Source organism: Crinia signifera, chromosome 4, assembly GCF_055691185.1.
Source record: "Crinia signifera chromosome 4, ASM5569118v1, whole genome shotgun sequence".
Classification (NCBI taxonomy): Eukaryota; Metazoa; Chordata; class Amphibia; order Anura; family Myobatrachidae; genus Crinia; species Crinia signifera.
In genome coordinates, this window is record NC_139220.1 from 168911628 (window position 1) to 168931980 (window position 20353).

At 40.3% G+C, this 20353-nt stretch overlaps 1 protein-coding gene and 1 long non-coding RNA gene across 3 annotated transcripts in view; one reads left to right on the plus strand and one right to left on the minus strand.

Annotated features, from left to right (window-relative positions):
* Positions 1-20353, plus strand: part of LOC146074621 (uncharacterized) — an 81328-nt gene that overhangs the window by 29119 nt on the left and 31856 nt on the right. For both annotated transcript variants that reach the window (XR_014473440.1, XR_014473439.1), the window contains exon 5: positions 13008-13105. This is a non-coding gene — a long non-coding RNA (uncharacterized LOC146074621). The remainder of the gene's footprint in view (positions 1-13007; positions 13106-20353) is intronic.
* Positions 1-20353, minus strand: part of SLC2A13 (solute carrier family 2 member 13) — a 216138-nt gene that overhangs the window by 11075 nt on the left and 184710 nt on the right. Inside the window, exons 5-9 of the mRNA XM_083182944.1 lie at positions 16066-16229; positions 13332-13452; positions 8901-9026; positions 7745-7863; positions 1168-1320 (exon numbers count right to left, since the gene is read on the minus strand). Of these exons, the coding sequence (XP_083039070.1) occupies positions 1168-1320; positions 7745-7863; positions 8901-9026; positions 13332-13452; positions 16066-16229 (683 nt within the window). The remainder of the gene's footprint in view (positions 1-1167; positions 1321-7744; positions 7864-8900; positions 9027-13331; positions 13453-16065; positions 16230-20353) is intronic.

The window sequence follows — 20353 nt, forward strand, 5'->3', positions numbered from 1 at the left end:
ATAGCTGCACTGTAAATCAAGACTTTCCCTGCAAATAATTATCTTCCTATTAAAAATAAATAAAAAATAGCCTATATACATTTGGGAAGGTACAGCAGTATTAGGAGGGAGTGTTTTGAAGATCTATAGGAATATCTTCTCTGATCATTTGCTGGGCAGAGATTGATGTTTTTATCATTTCAGCATCCTTAGTGGCAGCAGCTGCATGCCCGGGCTCTATGTCTACTAAAATTACAATTGCTAGTGGCCACTTTATATTTGTGGCTAATAAAGATGCTACTCCATACACCATTACCATCAGCAGCTATGGCGCTTGATTTACAGCGAGTTGTAGTTTAGTGAGAACTTGACAAACTAAAACTAGGTTGGGAGGGGGGGTTTCCAGCACAGGACAATGATGCAGTTCCACCCCTGACATGTGCTCGTTACACAGTGAAGACGAAGCTAGGGCAGCCATTTTTTTTGGATCGCACCAGCTGGGTGTAAACCCTCACACAAAATGCTGCATCGCCGTCCGTCGCTACCTAAACTGCGATCATGGTGAGAGTGCAGTTTAGGTGCTTTTACGGAATTCGCCGCCTAGAGATTTTCAGAGATCTGCAATTGGGTCAGAATTAGGCCCATAATTTGTATGTGTCTACCATTTGTACCTTCTGTTTCATCTCATTCTACAGTACATTATCTATTTCATACCCTCAATGTACAGTGCTACTTAAACATTTGAGTGTCAACATCTTAGAGAGATGCACAAAATATCTGCTTAAAATGCCAGAGTTGCTCACATTTGTGAAATACATTTAAATAAAAAATGTAATATGATAAATACAATTGTTTGCATGGAAAGTTTCACACCAATTTAGCAAAATTTGCTTGGCACTCAAAGAGTTAAAATAAAGGCATTACAGGTATTACTTTTAAAATCCAACATTTTATCTGGTAAAGCTACAGTTCCAAACTTGGTACAAATAATAATGACCACTTTAACATATTATAAAATATAAGTCTGCACCACTTAGTGTCCTAAGAGTACAGTAACACAGCCCTTCTACCATCTGGTTAACAGCTGTGCATAATGAGGATATACCAGTAATGAGGATGGTGTACTGTAACATACAGTACTACATAAAAGTACATGTGCATGCAACTGCACTATCCTGTAGCTCTTACCGTAGTAGGTCAGATATTCCGCAGTATGTAAAAATGTGAGTGAGATCACTACATTAAACATCCAATTCACACCAGATGAACATGCGTTTCCTGTACTCCTTGCCCACAGTGGGTATATTTCAGAATTGATAGTCCATGGCATTGGTCCCATTCCTATAAATAAGAAAAATATTCACTGGCAGAATCAAAAACAGAAGCATACAGATGGGAGCTCAAATAAAGTCTAAGTGAATTCAAACAGATACAGTGATTTAGTGCACTTCAATTGTGATAGTTTTAACTATTAAGATGGGTTTCCAGCCTAAAAGTATATTAATGTAGCACAGCAACATACTACAGTGAGTAAGGGAAATCTTTCTTTTGTTGTTGCTTTAGTGCGCTCATGACTTAAGTTTTTTTAATGATGGGCTGCCTAGTAAGCCTATACCTTCTGTTTGAATTTAAAGCTGTATCCGTTATGAACAGACAACCATGATGGAGTAACTTGGAGCAGTCTGAGGAGGTGCTGTGCTAGGTACTGCCTTCACAAATGCATTCCTAATGTGGGCTGTCAACCGAGGTGTCACTGCCAATAAAGACAGTGAATAGGGGCACTGTGCCATCACCAAGCTATCAAGCAGGAGGCATCAGTACCAGATCATGGCACCCTAAGTGCCTTCTTCTTGAGATGCTTTATGGTCTCTGGTTTAAACCCGATGGCCGTGCAACACAATAGTAAGGCTGGATAGGTGTAATACTGTACACCTATTGATCTTATGAGCCAAATAACTTCCCTAATGGTACAATCGACTCAAAAGTTGTTTCATGGACAGGTGTGGGCCAAGCAGGTAAAAGGTCTGGAGTTGATTCCAGGTGTGACATTTGCATTTGGAATCTGTTGCTGTTGACTCTCAATATGAGATCCAAAGAGCTGTCACTATCAGTGAAGCAAGCCATCATTAAACTGAAAAATATATATTTTTTTCCATCAGAGACATAGCAAAAACATTATTCAAAGAAAAAACTCACTGGAGAGCTCAGCAACACCAAAAAGAACTGGAAGACCACGGAAAACAACTGTGGTGGATGACCGAAGAATTACTTCACTGGTGAAGATAAACCCCTTCACAACGGTTATCCAGGAGGTAGGTGTATATGTGGCAAAGTCAACAATCAAGAGAAGACTTAACAAGAGTGAATATAGAGGGTTCACCACAAGATATACACCATTGGTGAGCCTCAAAAACAGAAGACCAGATTAGAGTTTGCCAAACAACATCTAGAAAAGCCTTTACGGTTCTGGAACAACATACTACTGACAGATGAGACAAAGATCAACTTGTACCAGAGTTTTGAGAAGAGTATGGAGAAGGAAAGGAACTGCTCATGATCCAAAACATACCACCTCATCAGTGAAGCATGATGGTGGTAGTGTCATGGCGGGGACATGTATGGCTGCCAATAGAACTAGTTCCCTTGTATTTATTGATTATGTGACTGCTGATAAAAGCAGCAGGATGAATTCTTAAGTGTTTCAGGCAATATTATCTGCTCATATTCAGTCAAATGCTTTAGAAAACATTGGACCGTGCTTCACAGTGCAGATGGACAATGACCTGAAGCATACTGCAAAAGCAACCAAATAGTTTTAAGGCAAATAAGTGGAATGCAATGGCCAAGTCAATCACCTGACCTGAATCGGATTAAGCATGCACTTCATTTGATGAAGAAAAACTGAAGGGAAAATGTCCCAAGAACAAGCAGGAACTGAAGACATTTGAAGTAGAGGCCTGGCAGAGCATCACCAGGATGAAACCCAGCATCTGGTGATGTCTATGCATCCCAGACTTCAGGCTGTAATTGACTGCAAAGGATTTGCAACAAAGTATTAAAAAAGTGAAAGTTTGGTTTAGTATTGTTTAGTTCCATTACTTTTGGTCCCTTAAAAAGTGGGAGGTACATATAGAAACGGTTGTAATTTCTACACGTTCACCTGATTTGGATGTAAGAAAATGCAAATTAAAGCTGAAAGTGTGCAGTGTAAGCACACCTTATTTGGTTCATTTCAAATTCATTGTGGTGGTGTATAGACCCCAAAGTATGAGACTTGTGTCGATGTCCCAATATTTATGGACCTGACTGTAATTGAGTCTTGTCATGCGGACACCCCCCCCCCCCCAAATAAATAAATATAACATTTTTGGGCATGTACACCAAAGGTGGGGGATGTCCCAACCTCTAATTCATTCCAAAGTTGGGAACTATACATATTCAAGGTGCATGTGCTAGTAGTTTTTATGACTTTTTGCCTACATTTATTATCAGTTTCTTATAAAGCACAACATATTTCATTGTGCTTTACAATCATTCACAGTAACAGTGGGAAACTGTAATATCAGGCAAAAGTAAAAAGGCCCTGCTCGCAAGCTTAGAAACTAAACAAATAGGCATAGATACACAAGGAAAAGTGCTTACTATTGCACAATGGTTGAAATAGATAGCAAAGGTTATGTGTGGGCTGTACAGTGGGGATGCAATTAGATATTAACCCTTTGAGTGCCAACATCTGGCAAGAGATATGCAAAATATCTACTAAAAATGGCAGTGCTTGGTCAACATTTGTTCTATATATTAAAATAAAAATAGTGTAAAAATAAAAATAAGGTACTTGTTTAGTTTCACGGCAGCAGCGTCTCAGCCACAGCAACGTCTGTGTCCCTTTGCGGGGCTCACTTCGCTCGACCACGCTACGGGCTTGGTGGCTCACCACGCTATCTTAAATCAACTCCATGCCAACGTGGATAGTGGGGGTAATGAACTATTCATGTTGGCATGGACTTTATTTTAGAAAGTTTGCTGAGCGCCGAACCTGGAAGTAGCGGGCGGCCATGCTGCCGCCGTGAAACTTAACAAGAACCAAAAATAAAACAAAAGATTGTACTGTAATTCCTATATTAGGTAAACATTACAGGCCATGATGATTGATAAAAATGTTTGCCAATTTTCACACCAATTTTGAAAATTCACTTGGCACTCCAAGGGTCAAATCATATGTGGGTGGTTCTGGAATTTGATTTGCCTGAAGATGTGAGTCTCTTATTGTTAATGGGAGGGCATTGCATACAGGTGCAGACCAGAGGCGTAACTAGAACTCTGTGGGCCCCATGGCAAAATCTTGAACGGGAGGGATGAGGCGGAGAGAGAGAGAGGGATGAGGCGGAGAGAGAGAGACAGAGAGATAGAGAGAGGGATGAGACAGAGAGAGACATACAGAGAGACAGAGAGAGGGATGAGACAGAGAGAGGGATGAGATGGAGAGAGGGATGAGATGGAGAGAGAGAGAGAGAGATGAGAAGGAGAGAGAGAGAGGGATGAGACGGAGAGAGAGAGAGAGAGAGAGGGGGGGATGAGACGGAGAGAGAGAGAGGGGGATGAGACGGAGAGAGAGAGAGAGGGATGAGACGGAGAGAGAGATGAGAAAGAGAGAGAGAGGGATGAGACGGAGAGAGAGAGAGGGATGAGACGGAGAGAGAGAGGGATGAGACGGAGAGAGAGAGAGGGATGAGACGGAGAGAGAGGGAGGGATGAGACGGAGAGAGAGGGATGAGACAGAGAGAGGGATGAGACGGAGAGAGAGAGATGAGATGGAGAGAGAGGGATAAGATGAAGAGAGAGAGATGAGACGGAGAGGGAGAGAGAGAGGGATGAGATGGAGAGAGAGAGAGATGAGACGGAGAGAGAGAGAGGGATGAGACGGAGAGAGAGGGATGAGACGGAGAGAGAGAGAGGGATGAGACGGGGAGAGAGAGAGAGAGAGAGAGATGAGACGGAGAGAGAGAGGGATGAGATGGAGAGAGAGAGAGAGGGATGAGATGGAGAGAGGGATGAGACGGAGAGAGAGAGGGGGATGAGACAGAGAGAGAGGGATGAGACAGAAAGAGGGATGAGACAGAGAGAGAGAGGGATGAGACAGAGAGAGAGAGGGATGAGACACACACAGAGAGAGGGATGAGACACACACAGAGAGAGGGATAAGACACACACAGAGAGAGGGATGAGACACAGAGAGGGGGATGAGACAGAGAGAGAGAGGGGGGATGAGACACAGAGAGAAAGGGATGAGACACAGAGAGAGAGAGGGAGATGAGACACAGAGAGAGAGAGGGAGATGAGACACAGAGAGAGAGAGAGAGGGAGATGAGACACAGAGAGAGAGAGAGAGAGGGATGAGACAGAGAGAGAGAACAGAGAGAGAGAGGGGGGGAGACGGGGCGAGGGAAAGAGAGAAAAGGGGAGACAGTCCTTTCCAATTTTCCTTTAGTAAAGTTTGGTTACCTCCAGCAGCGCCGGGTCTCCAGGGACAGGTCTACCGGTCCACCAGCTCTCCGCGGACGGCCTCCCACCAGGTCTCAGGTGCCTTGCCTCCTGCCCGCCGTGCCCCGGCTCCAGCGGCTAGCTTCCCTGCAGATGTGCTGTATGGCGTCGGTGTGCCTCAGCGTCACAGCGCGCTGCTGCTCTCGATCGCAGCAGTTAGGTTTAGTTTACACGCCGGGGCTGGTCACTAAGTTGTGACGTGAGCCCCGGCACCAGTGTCACCAGAGAGGGATTAGGGGAGGGGAGAGCCTGGATCAACTGGCTGGCCCTTCTCCCCCTTATTGTGCAACCTGCCACCGCCGCTGCGATGTCCGGCCCGGGTCAGTATGGATTCAAAGAAACAAACAAACAAACACTGAAGGAAATGAAATTGGCAGGGTGAGAACCAGAATAGGGCTGTGTCCTGAAGACCTAGGGATTGTAGTTTTTATATGAGAAGTGACATTCATTGCAAACCTACTTTGAATACACAGTACATTAAATAGGTAGAAATATATATTTTGGTAATTTTAAGCTTTAAAAAAAACATGTCCAAAAAACTTGTCCCATACTTTGAACAGTACCTGAACTTCCATCTTTCGGTTTCTTTTTTAGGCAAAAAATGACATATCATTATTGACTAATTAAAAATTAAGAACGTCTGAAACAAATCCTGATATTTTTACCTTAAAAATAAGTATTTTCACCATCACCTACTCATAGTTAGTGAAGGGAAATTCATGGTAAATTATCATTATTATTATGGAAAATGAAATAGTGGCTTATTGCAGGTTACAATAAAAGTCCAATTGTTACGGAAAAAACAGGTTATTGCAGCTGATTGAATTTCCTCCTGTTTCATTGGGTCACGCGTCACTCTGGCGGCCGGTGTCTGATGGACTCACAAGGCTGCAAAATTCACAGCCTTGCAAGTCAATAAGAATAATGTCCAACGTGTAAAAGAGGACAAGAGACCCTTTAGAGATAACTTCAAGGGTGAACGTAGAGCTTTGAAACAACTCTATGCTAATCATTTAGTGACAATTAAGCAAGCGTATAAGGGTTGTGGGATTGTCATCTTGGACACAGATTATGTTAAAGAGTCCATGAGACAGCGGGAAGACTCCCGGTTCTATAAAAAGTTGTTTGACAATCCCATCACCCTGTTTCAGAGGGGCAAAGCAGTCCATCATTTTTGTTATGTGCACACCATATTACCCCTACATTTTATTATTTACCAAAAATACACAAATCCCTCACTGCACCACGCAGGAGAATTATTATTTCGGGGGCGTGGGTTCTTTGAAGAATAATTTATCTTTTGTTATTGATCACTACCTACAAAAATAATTGTTAACTTTGAAATCATATATTAAAGCTACAAAGAGATTTCTCAACATGATTAAAGATCTACCCTAGGCATGACAATTACTTCCTGGTCACCTGTGATGTGGATTCTTTGTATTAAAATATACCCCAAATATTGGGGATCAAGGCGGTGGAGAGTTATGTTGAGAAAGATCAAAGCATGTCAGAGATAAAGAGACCTTTATCATACAGGGTATATAATTTATTTTGACACATTTATTTCTTATTTGATTGCAAATATTATTTGCAAACACATGGTACCACCATGGAAACTAGATTCTCCTTGAGTTTTTTAGCACAGTATATCTATATCTACACACACTATATATAGCGCCTGTGAGCAGTTGAAATGGCTGTCGGGAATACAGCTGTTACTGTCTACATGTTGCTGATACATTAAATCACCTATACTTCAACACCATGTGCCGGCTCCTATTCCTCACGGCGTGGGGGGTAAGTGCATATATACACACACACACACACACACACACACACACACACACACATATATACATACATACATATACACACACACATGTGCATTTACACTGGACTTTGATACTGCTGTATGCATCTATGTTTAAAGCAATTTAGGACCGCAAAAAATGATTACTAATAATAAGTATATGCATGGTATCTATTATGAACATGACCGAGTGTCAGAACATGCTTTACTGCCAAATTATTATTCATGCAGATTTGTATTAAGGATTTGGAGCGCTATTAACGTAAAAAAAAAATGTACAAAAGGTTGCACTTAATTGTGGATGTTTTTCAAAGTAACTAAATAGGGAACACCTTACATTTCTGGTTAAACCATTATATATTTTTTTTTTATAATTGTGCTTAAAATAACTAAAAAAAAACAACAACTTACCAGGTGCAAAGAAAATTAAATAAAATATTAAACCAATGAGTGCAGTCCATGAATATGATGTAGGACAGAAGTTATATGCCCAAAAAGTACCCGACTTAGATCTGGATTCATTTGTACATCTGAAAAAAAGAAAAAAGAAAACTTAAGTTTCAAGTTACAGGTGGGAATTCACTTAAAAGTGGGAATCTGAAACCACATGGTGTTTTTTCCTATAAAAGATACAGTATTTTATGAAAACACATTGGCACCCTTGGGCACCCTTGCAGCCCCCCCCCCCCCCCCCCTCTTCCTGCCAAGGACTAATTATCAAATTTAGAAGTTCCTACTAAATGGCTTAGTCAGTAATTACCCACCTTGTGAAGTGGTGTTCACAAATTATTACAGCAAGCTGCCATGTGATGGTTCTATGGAACACTGCATACTGCTGCAACTATCAGGACTCATCTTTATGTGTATGTGCACAGGGATAGTGCGGAATAGCATTAAAATGCATATGCACAGAGACGCTGTGAATGGGGGACTGGCGGTGGACATTAGCGCAGCAGGCTGGTATGTGGTAGTGCTTTGGAGTACTTCATACCGCAGCGATCAGGACACATCTGTATGTGTGACCCCAATGGATGATCACCTTTTTTTCAGTGAAAACCTGATGAATGCTTTCCCATAGATTATCTGCAATATGTTGGTGTCAATTATTTGGCAATAAAAATGTATTCTAAAATGATTGTAAGCCCAAAAACACCACTACCTTTATGAATAACTTTTATTCATGGTCAATAAAGTGATTCCTGTTTAATGTGTTTTCATTTCAAATTACTTATTGTCTATCATTTGAGAGTATCAGTATTATGAACTAAAAGGATATGTTGAAAATAGTAGGTTCCTTCAGTTTCATCCGCATTGTATTGTATATGTTTTGTTTTACATTCCTGTACTTCACTAACAAATCCCTTTTTTTATTGAATCACACACTTTGAAATCTTAAGCTATTGACACTATTGCATTATTTTCATTAAATTGTGATTATTGATCTTTTATTAGACCATTAAAATGCTATTGTTACTCGCCATTTTGGTTAACCCATCCTCCCATAACATGACATTTAGATACAAAATGTATGAAAGGAGTGCTAATGAACAAAAATGTTTTACTTTACCTGCCCCAGGCAGATTGTTCTGTTGTTTTTGGGTCAACTGGGATACAAGATGAATCAACAATATTTGAAGCGTTTATCTTGTAGCAGAAACCACAGGTTGGATCTAGCATACATCCATTACAAAAGCTGCAAAAGATAAATTGTTATGTTATTATTTTTTACCAGTTATTTATATAGCATATACATGTTCTGCAGTGCTTTATACTGAATATTTGGCCATTCCTTTCTCCAGTAAAGCTTACAATTTATATTCCTTATTAAAAACAGGATGGGGAGGGCAGGGAAAATGGTATCTGGGCACAAGTTTCACCAGTTAGTGAAGAGAAAATATTTAGCAGAAAAGTGTCTAATGAGTCCACAAAAGATATTTGGAACTCAATAGGGATGAAAAAGTAGTCATTTGTTTGGGGGCACACTTGCGATTTGTTAAAACTTACGGTACTCTTTACCTAGAAGGGCGCCCGTCGCGGGCATCGCGGGTACATGTATGTCTGGCCGCGACGCGACCGACGCGATGCCCGCGATTTCCCATTGAAACCTATGTTAAACATGGAAATCGTGTCGGTCGCGTCGCGGCCGGCCATAAATGTACCCGCGATGCCCGCGACGCGATGCTCCCGATTTCCCATAGGAATCAATGTTAAAAGGCACGATGGACCCGATTATACTGTTAAATGGCTCAATGGACCCGATTTGGCCATAGAAATCAATGTTAAATGGGCCACAGAGCCCATTAACCCTTAAATGTCCCCCCCAATTTTTAACGCCACCCCACGATCCACGCGAACCCGAAGCGTGGCGAGCGCAGCGAGCCCGCGAGGGGCGGCGGTACGCGTCCTCCGACCTTTTCATGCCCTACTATCCACTAGGGCGTGGAGTGAGAATATAATAGTGTGGCGAGCGCAGCGAGCCACCGAGCCCGAAGCGTGGCGAGCGGACGCGGATACCTTCACAGTTATACGCGTCCCCTCGCGGGCTTCACAGGTGTCCGTGGCGACGCAGACACCTGTGAAGCCCGCGAGGGGACGCGTCTACCTGTGAAGGTATCCGCGTCCCCTCGCGGGGCTCGCTGCGCTCGCCACGCTTCGGGCTCGGTGGCTCGCTGCGCTCGCCACAATATTATATTCTCACTCCACGCCCTAGTGGATAGTAGGGCATGAAAAGGTCGGAGGACGCGTACCGCTGCGCTCGCCACGCTTCGGGTTCGCGTGGATCGTGGGGTGGCGTTAAAAATTGGGGGGGACATTTAAGGGTTAATTGTGCTTATTTGGGCTCTGTGGCCCATTTAACATTGATTCCTAGGGCCAAATCGGGTCCATTGAGGCATTTAACAGTCAAATCGCGGTCAATCAGCCTTTTTAACATTGTTCCCTATGGGAAAATCGTGGTCATCGCGGTCATCGCGGGCATCACGGCCATCCCGATTTACCCGCGATGCCCGCGATTTTTACCCCCGACGACCGCGATTTCAATCGCTGGCGCCCTTCTAGGTAAAGAGTACCAAACTTACACATACTGTACATAAACACTGACTCAATAATACAGAGGTGTTATTAGGGGAAGTGTGCCCAGTGTGTACGGGAGAACGATGAGTGCTGATGCGAGGTCCCGCATTATTGTTGCCGGCCACCGCTCATCTGCTGGTATTACCAGCAGATGAGCGAAGCAGTGGACAGCTTTCCATAGCATCCTGGCCTCATATTAGAGTCTCAATTTGCAAACATTTGTGATACAAAATTGGTTGTTCTAAAGAAAGAAACTTCAAGCATGGTACTGTGATAGGATTCTACCTTTGCAAAAATGCCTCATGAAATTTCATCCCTGCTGAATATTCCATGTCAACTGTAAGTAATATTATTAGAAAGTTAAATCATTTAGGAACATCAGCAACTAAGCCATGAAGTGGAAGACCATATAAAATTCCCTAAATAAACATTAGAATGCAACGATCCTATCACAGGCACAAAACATTTCACAAAAGCAAAAAATGAATACAGTATATAGAAAAGCCCCAAATGTAAAGAATTGACTGGTAAAGACCCAAACCCAAAGATTTTATAAATGCAATAATTGCATTGGATGCAGTTCAACAGTAGTGAAAAATGGAAACAATAACATGAATGGAAAGAAATGCCAAATTACTTATTTTAGCACCTGCAATTCCAAAAATGTTTACGCAATTGAGTGTCTATGTGAAAAATTCAATATAGGGCATACATCAATAGCATTAAAAATCAGTATAGGTATGAAACTGAGAAATAAAAAATAAAATAAAAGGTTGCTTTTCTACTGGCTTAAACACTAACATTTGGGACAACAAACAAGGAAACAGATCCTCATTATCTCTTTTATGCATTTTAAATGTTTTGCACAAAAACCATATGCTTTACATTGTTGTATTGGCTACTGAGCTCAACAAAGATGGCCACATTAAGTAAACAGCTAAGAAAAAAGGAAGGAGAAGTGGCGCAGGGGACAGCTCATACAGGAATTAAGCATCTTGATCAAGGGCATCTTGATAAAGGTCCACTCGACTGAAACGCGTTGATCCTATCAGAGGAGAGTGAACAGCCCCTTTTTCCTGGATGTATGTTTTGGACTTTTTTTTTTATTTGTGATCTGTATTTTTATTCATCTGGTTTTTAAAGAAATTGTCACAGTCCTCATAGTGTGTATGGGACATGTACAATATTTTTATGAATTAAAAGTAGTATGGTTTTTCATCAAAATTGGCCTGATAAATTTTGTTTCGAAAGCCTTACACCTACGGTAACCTCAGGGAAGATAATGAAACCACTACGGGTGTTGTCCCCCAATTTGAAGGGGTGAGTAAGGTACGCCAATAGTGGTGTTTCATTGTTGGTGGAATCTTTCACATTGAATACATTCAATCACACATTAAACTTTTGATTTTTTTCTTATGCACGTCAAATAACTGGAGTTACCAGATCACAGAGTGTCCGACCACCATCACATGAAGTTTTCCTCAAACATATAAAGAAACCTTTATAGGTTTGAAAACCACAGATAACACCGTGAGTGCGGGTACACCCTTCATTATAAAGAAACCTTTATAGGTTTTCTATCGCATGTAAAAGGGTATGTGAGGTATGCTGTTAAAATATATTTTTTCAGCCCCTCACTCACCAAGAATACAAATCCAGTACTTACGTACTACACACAAGTTGTTTTTCCTTTTTTTTAGGAACACATGTGGAGACATCCTTTCACGATTTTTAATAATTGATGAGGAAAGTAGATCACCACCACCATTAGGAAGTGGAGCTTCTTCGAATCGTACCAAAGAAACCGCTATAAGCTTGATACCATCTAACTTAACGTGAGTTTCGGTACGCTTCATCGAAACAAACCACTCCAACACTAAATAAACACACTTGGTCATGAAATAAGGACCACACATATATTCAAAATTTATTGTTGTTTATTTTTTCTTTTCTTTTACTTTGCTGCACACCACAGCTGGAAACCAATAACTTTGAGAAAGATCACACTATCAAAAAAAAAGAGGACAGTTGGCACAAAGTTATGAGTATTTATTGTGCCCCTATTTTTATATTCCATTTTTTTCCAGTTTTTAAGTAAAGGTGTAACTTCAGGAATTGTGATTTAGAGGCAGCATTGCACCCTGAATAATCTATCATTTTTGTTTGTATTGCAGGAATTAAGCACTAGTTTTAATTATTTTAAGGGCAGAGGTAGTTTATCACAATACTTCCTGTTACAGCTTACTCTGTAAGATTGGAATTAATGACGGCTAATCACGGAGGTTAAGGGGTGGGGCCAATAACAATGTTATGACATTCCACAAAGAAATGAAGATTTAAAATGCCATTTTAATATTTTTTGTATCTATTTGTAAAATATTAGAAGTGACATTCCCTATTCCCATGTGGACAGGGTGAATGTACACAAGGTGAAATATAAACACAGAAAAATAAGCCAAATTACTTTATTTAAAGATGTCTTTGTTTGAAAGATTGTAGAACTTTGGTACTGTGAAGTTAGTGCAGAATTTTTGACATGTAATTTAAAAGCATGATTTTGTATTTATTCTTTGGATTATTCTCATATTATTTTACATTTTAGGATGCCCTGGTGAACAACTCTGAAGACTTTGTGCTGTTAAACCTTAGACATCAATATTTACCCTTGCTCAGGTCATTTTAATCTGGATTGGATCAGAGGTAAGTACTGTATTTGAGTAAATCTTATTTAATTCTATTGTTAATTAGATCAGCTACCCTGAAGGACATAATAAGAGGGACAGAATTGAGGCTAAATAAATTTCTCTGCAGTGTTTAAGTGCTACAGTCTCAAATAAAATGATAAAACAATCTACAAAATGTTATTGACGTACAAAGATAAAAGTGAAGCAAACAGAAATACTGTGTGTATACTCTAGACACTCACCTATATTTTGCACAAGTGGAATTTTGACTTGAAGGATCAGTTGGTGTGAACGTAACTGGTGGGGAAACTTGAGCGGACAACAAAAAGCCCAAAGCAAGTACAATTAGGGCCACAGTTGTACCTATAAGAAATTCCAATAAGTGACTTAACTATTCATATTGATTAATTGAATACAACATATTACTTTTTTATTAAAATTAAATTATATTAAAATGATCATATCATGCAAAAATAAACACTTCTTACACTGTCCTTACACAGCCTTGCAGCAAGAGTAGAGCGGCATAGTGGTGTGCAATCACATGTTTTGGCTATACCATAAACTTGAATGAGAGCTAGGCTATAGCAGTACACATCTGTATATTTGTGAAGGTTACACTGAAAATTTAATTTTTAAGGAAAGGAAAATGAACGGACAAGCACCCATATGAACAAACAACCATACTAAATTCAAAGTGTCTCTGCGAATACCAACTCTGGCAGATTTTAGAACTTATATATTGATGGCAGTAGGTGATTGGAAATTGCTGTGTCCGTTTACTGCATATGAAAGCATTCTGAAGTTATTTCTGATATACTTTTGTCTTGGGTGAAGAGTGTTTAGTTAAGTCATTATTGTTCATCATAGCACTCATATTCCAAAACCCGTGAAGTTTATCTACCATGTCTGAGGTGTCGCTTTCCGCTATGGTGCTTCTAGCACAGTGTGGCCTGTATTTCATCATTGATGTGCAGACCAGGCTGGGGGCAATAGCACCCAGAGGTCTTAATGAACACAGTCACTATGGTGTTCTCCTGCTGAACATTTCCCAGTTGCAAAAACTGGCAGAAATATTTATATTACAGCAGTATAAAACATTCCACAAACTATGACAAATGAAAAAATATTTTTATTGCCTTATTTTTTGCAAAAAGTTTTGTTGATTAGTAAACTAGGAGTAAAACATTGCATTGCCAGGTCCTGGAAGGAGGGCATACCTGTCCTTGTGTCCAACAGAAGTGTGCAGAGACTGCATAGTAACATAGTATTCGGTTGAAAAAAATGTATTCCTTTACCACCTCTTCTGGAAGAGAGTTCCATACTTTTACTGCCCTGACCGTAAAAATCCCTTTCCTTTTCCAGCATAAGCATTCCTAATTTGGATAATCTATCCTCGTATCTTAAAAACTCCCTTTTATTAACTTGGTTGCCCTTCTCTGAACTTTTTCCAGTTCCACCATGTCCTTTTTGTAACGTGGAGCCCAGAATTGCGCTCCAAATTCCAAATGCAGTCTAACCAGTGCTTTGTAGTGTGGCATGATAACATCATCGTTCCTAGTTTTCATACATGCTAGTATTCTGTTAGCCATCCTGGCTGCTCCATGACGCGGTGTACTTCACCCTATTAGGATTATTTTCCATTTCTGATTTCTCTAATTCTACCCAATTAAGGTTATTTTTTGCCCCCAGGTTATGCCCCCCTTAAGATGCCTAACCTTACATTTATCTATATTGAACCTCATTTTCCATTTATCTGCCAACTTATCTAATTTATTTAAATCCATCTGTAGCATGGAGACATCTGCGACCGGTCTAATCGCCCTACTGTGCTTTGGTCTTAAACTGGGTACACAATAGACAATGTACAGTCAACGTAGTTATCCTCAATTATTTCTGTTGAACGCCCAGACAAATGATATAGTGCATGCACACTGTGCAGTCTTACAAACAACCTAAATATATATTATCAGTGGCTACATCTAGGAGTATGCCATTGATGGCAATATTGTACAAATGAGATGCATGCATGACCAACCTGAAGGTGCCATAAATGACTCACAGGAGCGCACAATAGTAATTACGCACTGGAGCACAGGTTCTCAAAGTCGGTCCTCAGGACCCCACAGTGCATGTTTTGCAGGTCTCACAGACTCAAGTGAAATAATTAGCTGTGGATCTTTTATAATGTATCAGTCAGTAATGTGTGCACCTGCTGGGTGACCATGAAAAGGTGAACTATGTGGTCTTCTGAGGACCGAGTTTGAGACTACTGCACTCGACAATGTGAACGATTTTAGTTCAGATCTTTCAGAATCAAACACATTAAAAGCATTGGGTACTTATATGTTAGTTGGGCACTGTAGTTACTACGCTCATACCCCCACTATCCATGTCGGCATGGAGTTGATTTTATATAGTGTGGTGAGCACAGCTAGCCACCGAGTCCGAAGCGAGACGAGCGCAGCGAGGGGACGCAGAAAACTAAGCAAATAGCTTAGTGGGCGCCCAACTAACATATAAGTCAGAGGTTCCCAAACTTTTTTGAATCACGGAACCCTAGAGTATCAGAATATTTTTCAGGGCACCCCTAGGCCAAAGTTTGTTACCAAGCATAATAAAAAAGAAAAATTAATAAAATAAGTTGTGCTTAAATGTCATCCTTAGGTCCAGTTATGTGGTGAGGAACACGATTCACTTTTGTTTCCCCACATATTTTATAATTGGAAGCCCCAAGCACTAATTTTTCCTGTTTCATTGGCCATAAATAATTTGAATTGGTTCTGGACCACCAACCTGAGGCACCCCTGCAAGTGCTCCAAGGCACCCCAGGGAGCCTAGGCGCACAGTTTGGGAACCACTGATATAAGTACCAAGCATTGTCTAATGTGTGCCCAGCTTGAGCAGATAATATTACAAGTTTTATCCCAAGCGTATTCTGGAAAGTCACATACAATTTCACTGCAACCCAAGTACCTGTGAGACTTCCAAGTGTGAGTTTCCTTCTTCCAACTTTTTCTACTAGCCAAACACCAACAAGGGTAAAACTAAAGTTTGTGAATGCAGTGATAGCAGAAAACCAAATAGCTAACCGGTCATCATCCACACCAGACATCTGTAAAATTGTGGCACTATAATACCTGAAAGACATTAAAAAAACAGCTTGCTTTAGCAGTTAAATACTACATACTATAGTAACAGAAAGTGTGTATGTAACTTAAATAACACTTACTTACAGTATCCTAGTAGCACTGCAAAAATGATATGAGAATTCAAAGTACATCACAGATAAAAACACTGCACAATGGGCCTTATTTTGGTTCATTCTTTCTGACAAAATCCTTCTTAGATGGGCAAAACCATGTGCACTGCAGGTGGGGCAGGTGTAACATGTGCAGAGAGAATTAGATTTGGGTGGGGTTTTACTTCAAAGTGAGATCTATATTGCAGTGTAAAAATAAAGCAGTCAGTATTTTCCCTGCACAGAAACAAAATTACTCACCCAAATCTAATTCTCTCTGCACATGTTACATCTGCCCCCCCTGCAGTGCACATGGTTTTGTCCATCTAAGAAGGATTTTGTCAGAAAGAATGAACCAAAATAAGGCCCAATAAGTGAATAGAATTGAATAAAGCACATACAATTGTAACAAATCATATCAGAGATGAAGGAATAGTCCATGCCAATTAATTTAACAATAAAGCTATACATTTTATAAAATGACAAAGCAACACAGAAGAAAAATAATCAAAGAGCTGTACAAAGAACACCATCCTACCAAAGTCCCCTTTAAAAAATCAAAGGGCATATGCAGCAGTTATCTTAAAGGAAACATGAATTTGGGAATAAATCAATAGAGGAAGCACATCTATAATGCATTCTCACACATAAACAAACTTATTTGGAATATTTTTGTTTATGAAATAATGAATCTATTCTAATATAATATATATAAAATTAAGATGCCCATACACAGTACAATATTCCTGTGCATTTTAAACTAGATCGCATTGCATGCAATTTGTGTGCAATGCAATAGGGACCTAATTCAAACAGACTTTATGTGCTGTGCAATGGGATGCCCACGGGAGCGCGCATCGCATAGCACCCTCGCACCATGTATGGGCACATTTACTTTCATTCTATAACTTACCCTGAATGCCTAAATAATGTTCAGTGAGGGAGTGTGTGGAAGTCACTTATTCAACCCAGTATTAACCTCAGATTGATGTTAGCCTTCTCTAAGAAAAAATTAATGCAGTGAAATAATCTTCTTAATGGGAAGGGGTCGGACTAAAATAATCGTTCATGTCAAGCTCTGGGCTTTAAAGAAAGCGAGCAGATATGAAAATATTCAAAGCCCTAATTTATAATCAACAATGCAGTTCTTGGAGAAAAAACCCCCCATGAAATTGGGATAAAACTTTGTAGGAAGAGTTACTACTTTCTTCCTCTTAATGGATGAGTTTAGTCCATGCAACACATGCCATAGTTAACAGAAATAAAACAAAGTAAGAGGTGAGGAGTAAGTACTTAAATGGGGTATTCAATCTGGGGTCATGGCTGTCGAGCTTGCTGGACAGCCGTGACCCTGTCCCATTCTCAGGCTGCTCTACCAAGAACATGCAGGCGGGATTCAATGTCCCGCCTGCAGTGGGACGAGAAGGTTGCGTGGCCGCGAGTTGCGGCCGGGAAGAGGTGAGCTGCGGCCAAGAGCTCGTCACTTCCCGGCCATTCTCGGTAGAACGAGCTTGACTGCTTGTGAACTCGGGCTTGTTCTGCCGAGCCCGAATAGAAGAACGAGCCCGAGCATTGAATATGGCATGGCGGCCATCTCCCCCCATCAAGAGATGGTCGCCGGTGATTGAATACCCCCCTTAATCTTAAAACCCATGATAAAAAGGAAGAATAAACCAAAAATAGTTCACTATAAGGAGCATCCCTGCCAGCACGAGTGCTACAAAATTTTAAATGAAAAAAATAAAAAACATATATAACCCCTTAAGAACTTAAGATAGCTAAACTCTAGTATAGAGTTTCTCTGATCTAGAAATCTTGAAGGATTTGGAAAATTAAATGGTGTCCTACAAAAAGTATGTTTTGATCTCTTTGAGGGTATAGTATGAGGTGGATTTGCCCTGTTCCATTGCTTGGAGAAGAGCTGGGTTAAACAAAGAGGGCAAAGCAATGTTCTTTGGATGAATACATTTATATACCCCTGGAGCCGCCCTCCACTTTTGCGAGTAAAATAGTCCAGAAAATAAAATTCTTGTGACCATCAACAATTAAAATGTGCCCAAACTACATTGATTCTGCCTTTTGTCATCCGATTCCAATGGATTTGGCTAAGAAATTGGATAAAGTGTCAAATCGCATGTGTTTAGTCTCAGATTCTAATCCGATGTTCATTCCCATGTGCGTTTGAGATAAGATCTGTTGCGCATAACATCCGGCAGCTGTGAATGGGGTCGCATGTCATATATCACATAAAAAGGATTGCAAGAAAAGGACTGCATGAGCTATATCGCTCCCGGGTGGTTCAAAGGAATTCTTATGAGACTTCTCATTCCGAGAAGTCACATAAGTGTGTGGGCACCTTAAGAATAGTGTTAAGAGGTCGAAATCAAAACACTTAACTATGACTGCACATGGTGTGCACTCTCTCTCTCCATACCCAGATGATGAGCATGTTCAGTATGATACAAAAATTAGCCTTCTGAGCAGTTTCATTAGTAAGGCTTATTTGAGACGCTGGTGCCAAAAAAAATGGTTATTTCTTATCTGCTGCAGAAAAAAAAGTAGTAACTATGTATAATATTTGACAGGAAACAAAGATAGCATATGAAATAAAATACAAAAGTAGGGAAATTATTTTAAATGCTGTCAACATTACAATAGTTAGGGTTAGGCGGTAGGGGGAGAGTGTGGATAAGGTTAGTAAAATTACCCTAAAACAGTCGGTATTGTGACCGCCTGGATCCCTGTCTGTCTTCTGGCCACAGGCATGGTCAGCACCAGATCCTGTACCCAACCCCCCCCTAAGGATCAGTGTTCGCTTCAAAAATGCACCTGTCCAAAGCAGACATATACCACTAAAAAGGTGCCACAATGACCAGGCAAATCAGCTATTATTTGCATTAATAAGTACAGTATATAATTTCCACCACAAACACCATGGGAGTAGACATTATCTGGGACGGACAATCAATTTTAGCAGTCACATGCTCTGAATCTCATAAAAACAAAGACACATCTCATCTTGAGTGTTTATCTGCCCCAAAATGTATAAATTTACTATCCCAACCAAGTAGCTACCTGGGAAGCATAAGTTCTCATAATTACACAAATAACCATGCAGTCCCAGCAAAAGTGCCAGAATGTATACATTGTAACCAAAGTCTCACTTAACAACATGGCTGACCTAGCCAAGGCCGTCTACATTCCAACATTCAGAATGAGGTCCCTTGTGGGTTATACTGGGAGAGTAAACAAAGTTTAATAAACCTTGCCTGGGTGATATATTTATAGACACATTTCCAGTTGGTTTATATTGAGACCACCAAATCATAAAATGCCAATAATGTATAAAATATCCGTATGTGTCTAAATATCACCACTTAGTCAGAAAGGCATACCAAGTAAGGACATGCCTGCTCAATGTGTACACACCAACAATCTTTGAAAAGAAACATAACAGCAGATGGCAGCTTCCAGGCTGTTTGTTTACTAGACAGATACCTCTTTGCAGCTCATACAAAAGTTCTCAGGATTAGCAGCCATTAGCCGATCAATGAAACAAATATCTGCATAACATTAGTAGACACAATGTTATATCTCAGCAATCATATATATATATATTTTAAAATGTACACATAGAAGTGAAGCCAATTCACTGGACCTTCAAATATATATATTATATTTTTTGCAGATATATAGATAAACTACATAATATACATATACCACAGTAACATTCTTTTAGTATGGATGCACATTCACCAAGAAAATTAAAGGTTTTAAACACACACCCACACACCCGCTACTCTGGCTTCAGTTCCCGGAAAGATGTCCGTTCAGTAAAGTCTGATCAAGCATTAGCATGCAACAGATTTCTTGGCTGTGGTCTTTATGATAGGCCAGTTCATAAGGAATTGCCACAGAAGCTTATAGTAGATGCAGAAAGATTTATAGCATTGTAAGTACTAGTAAACTGTTTTTAAATATGTAGCTCTCAATCACTTGTGGCAAACATGTAATCCCATATGC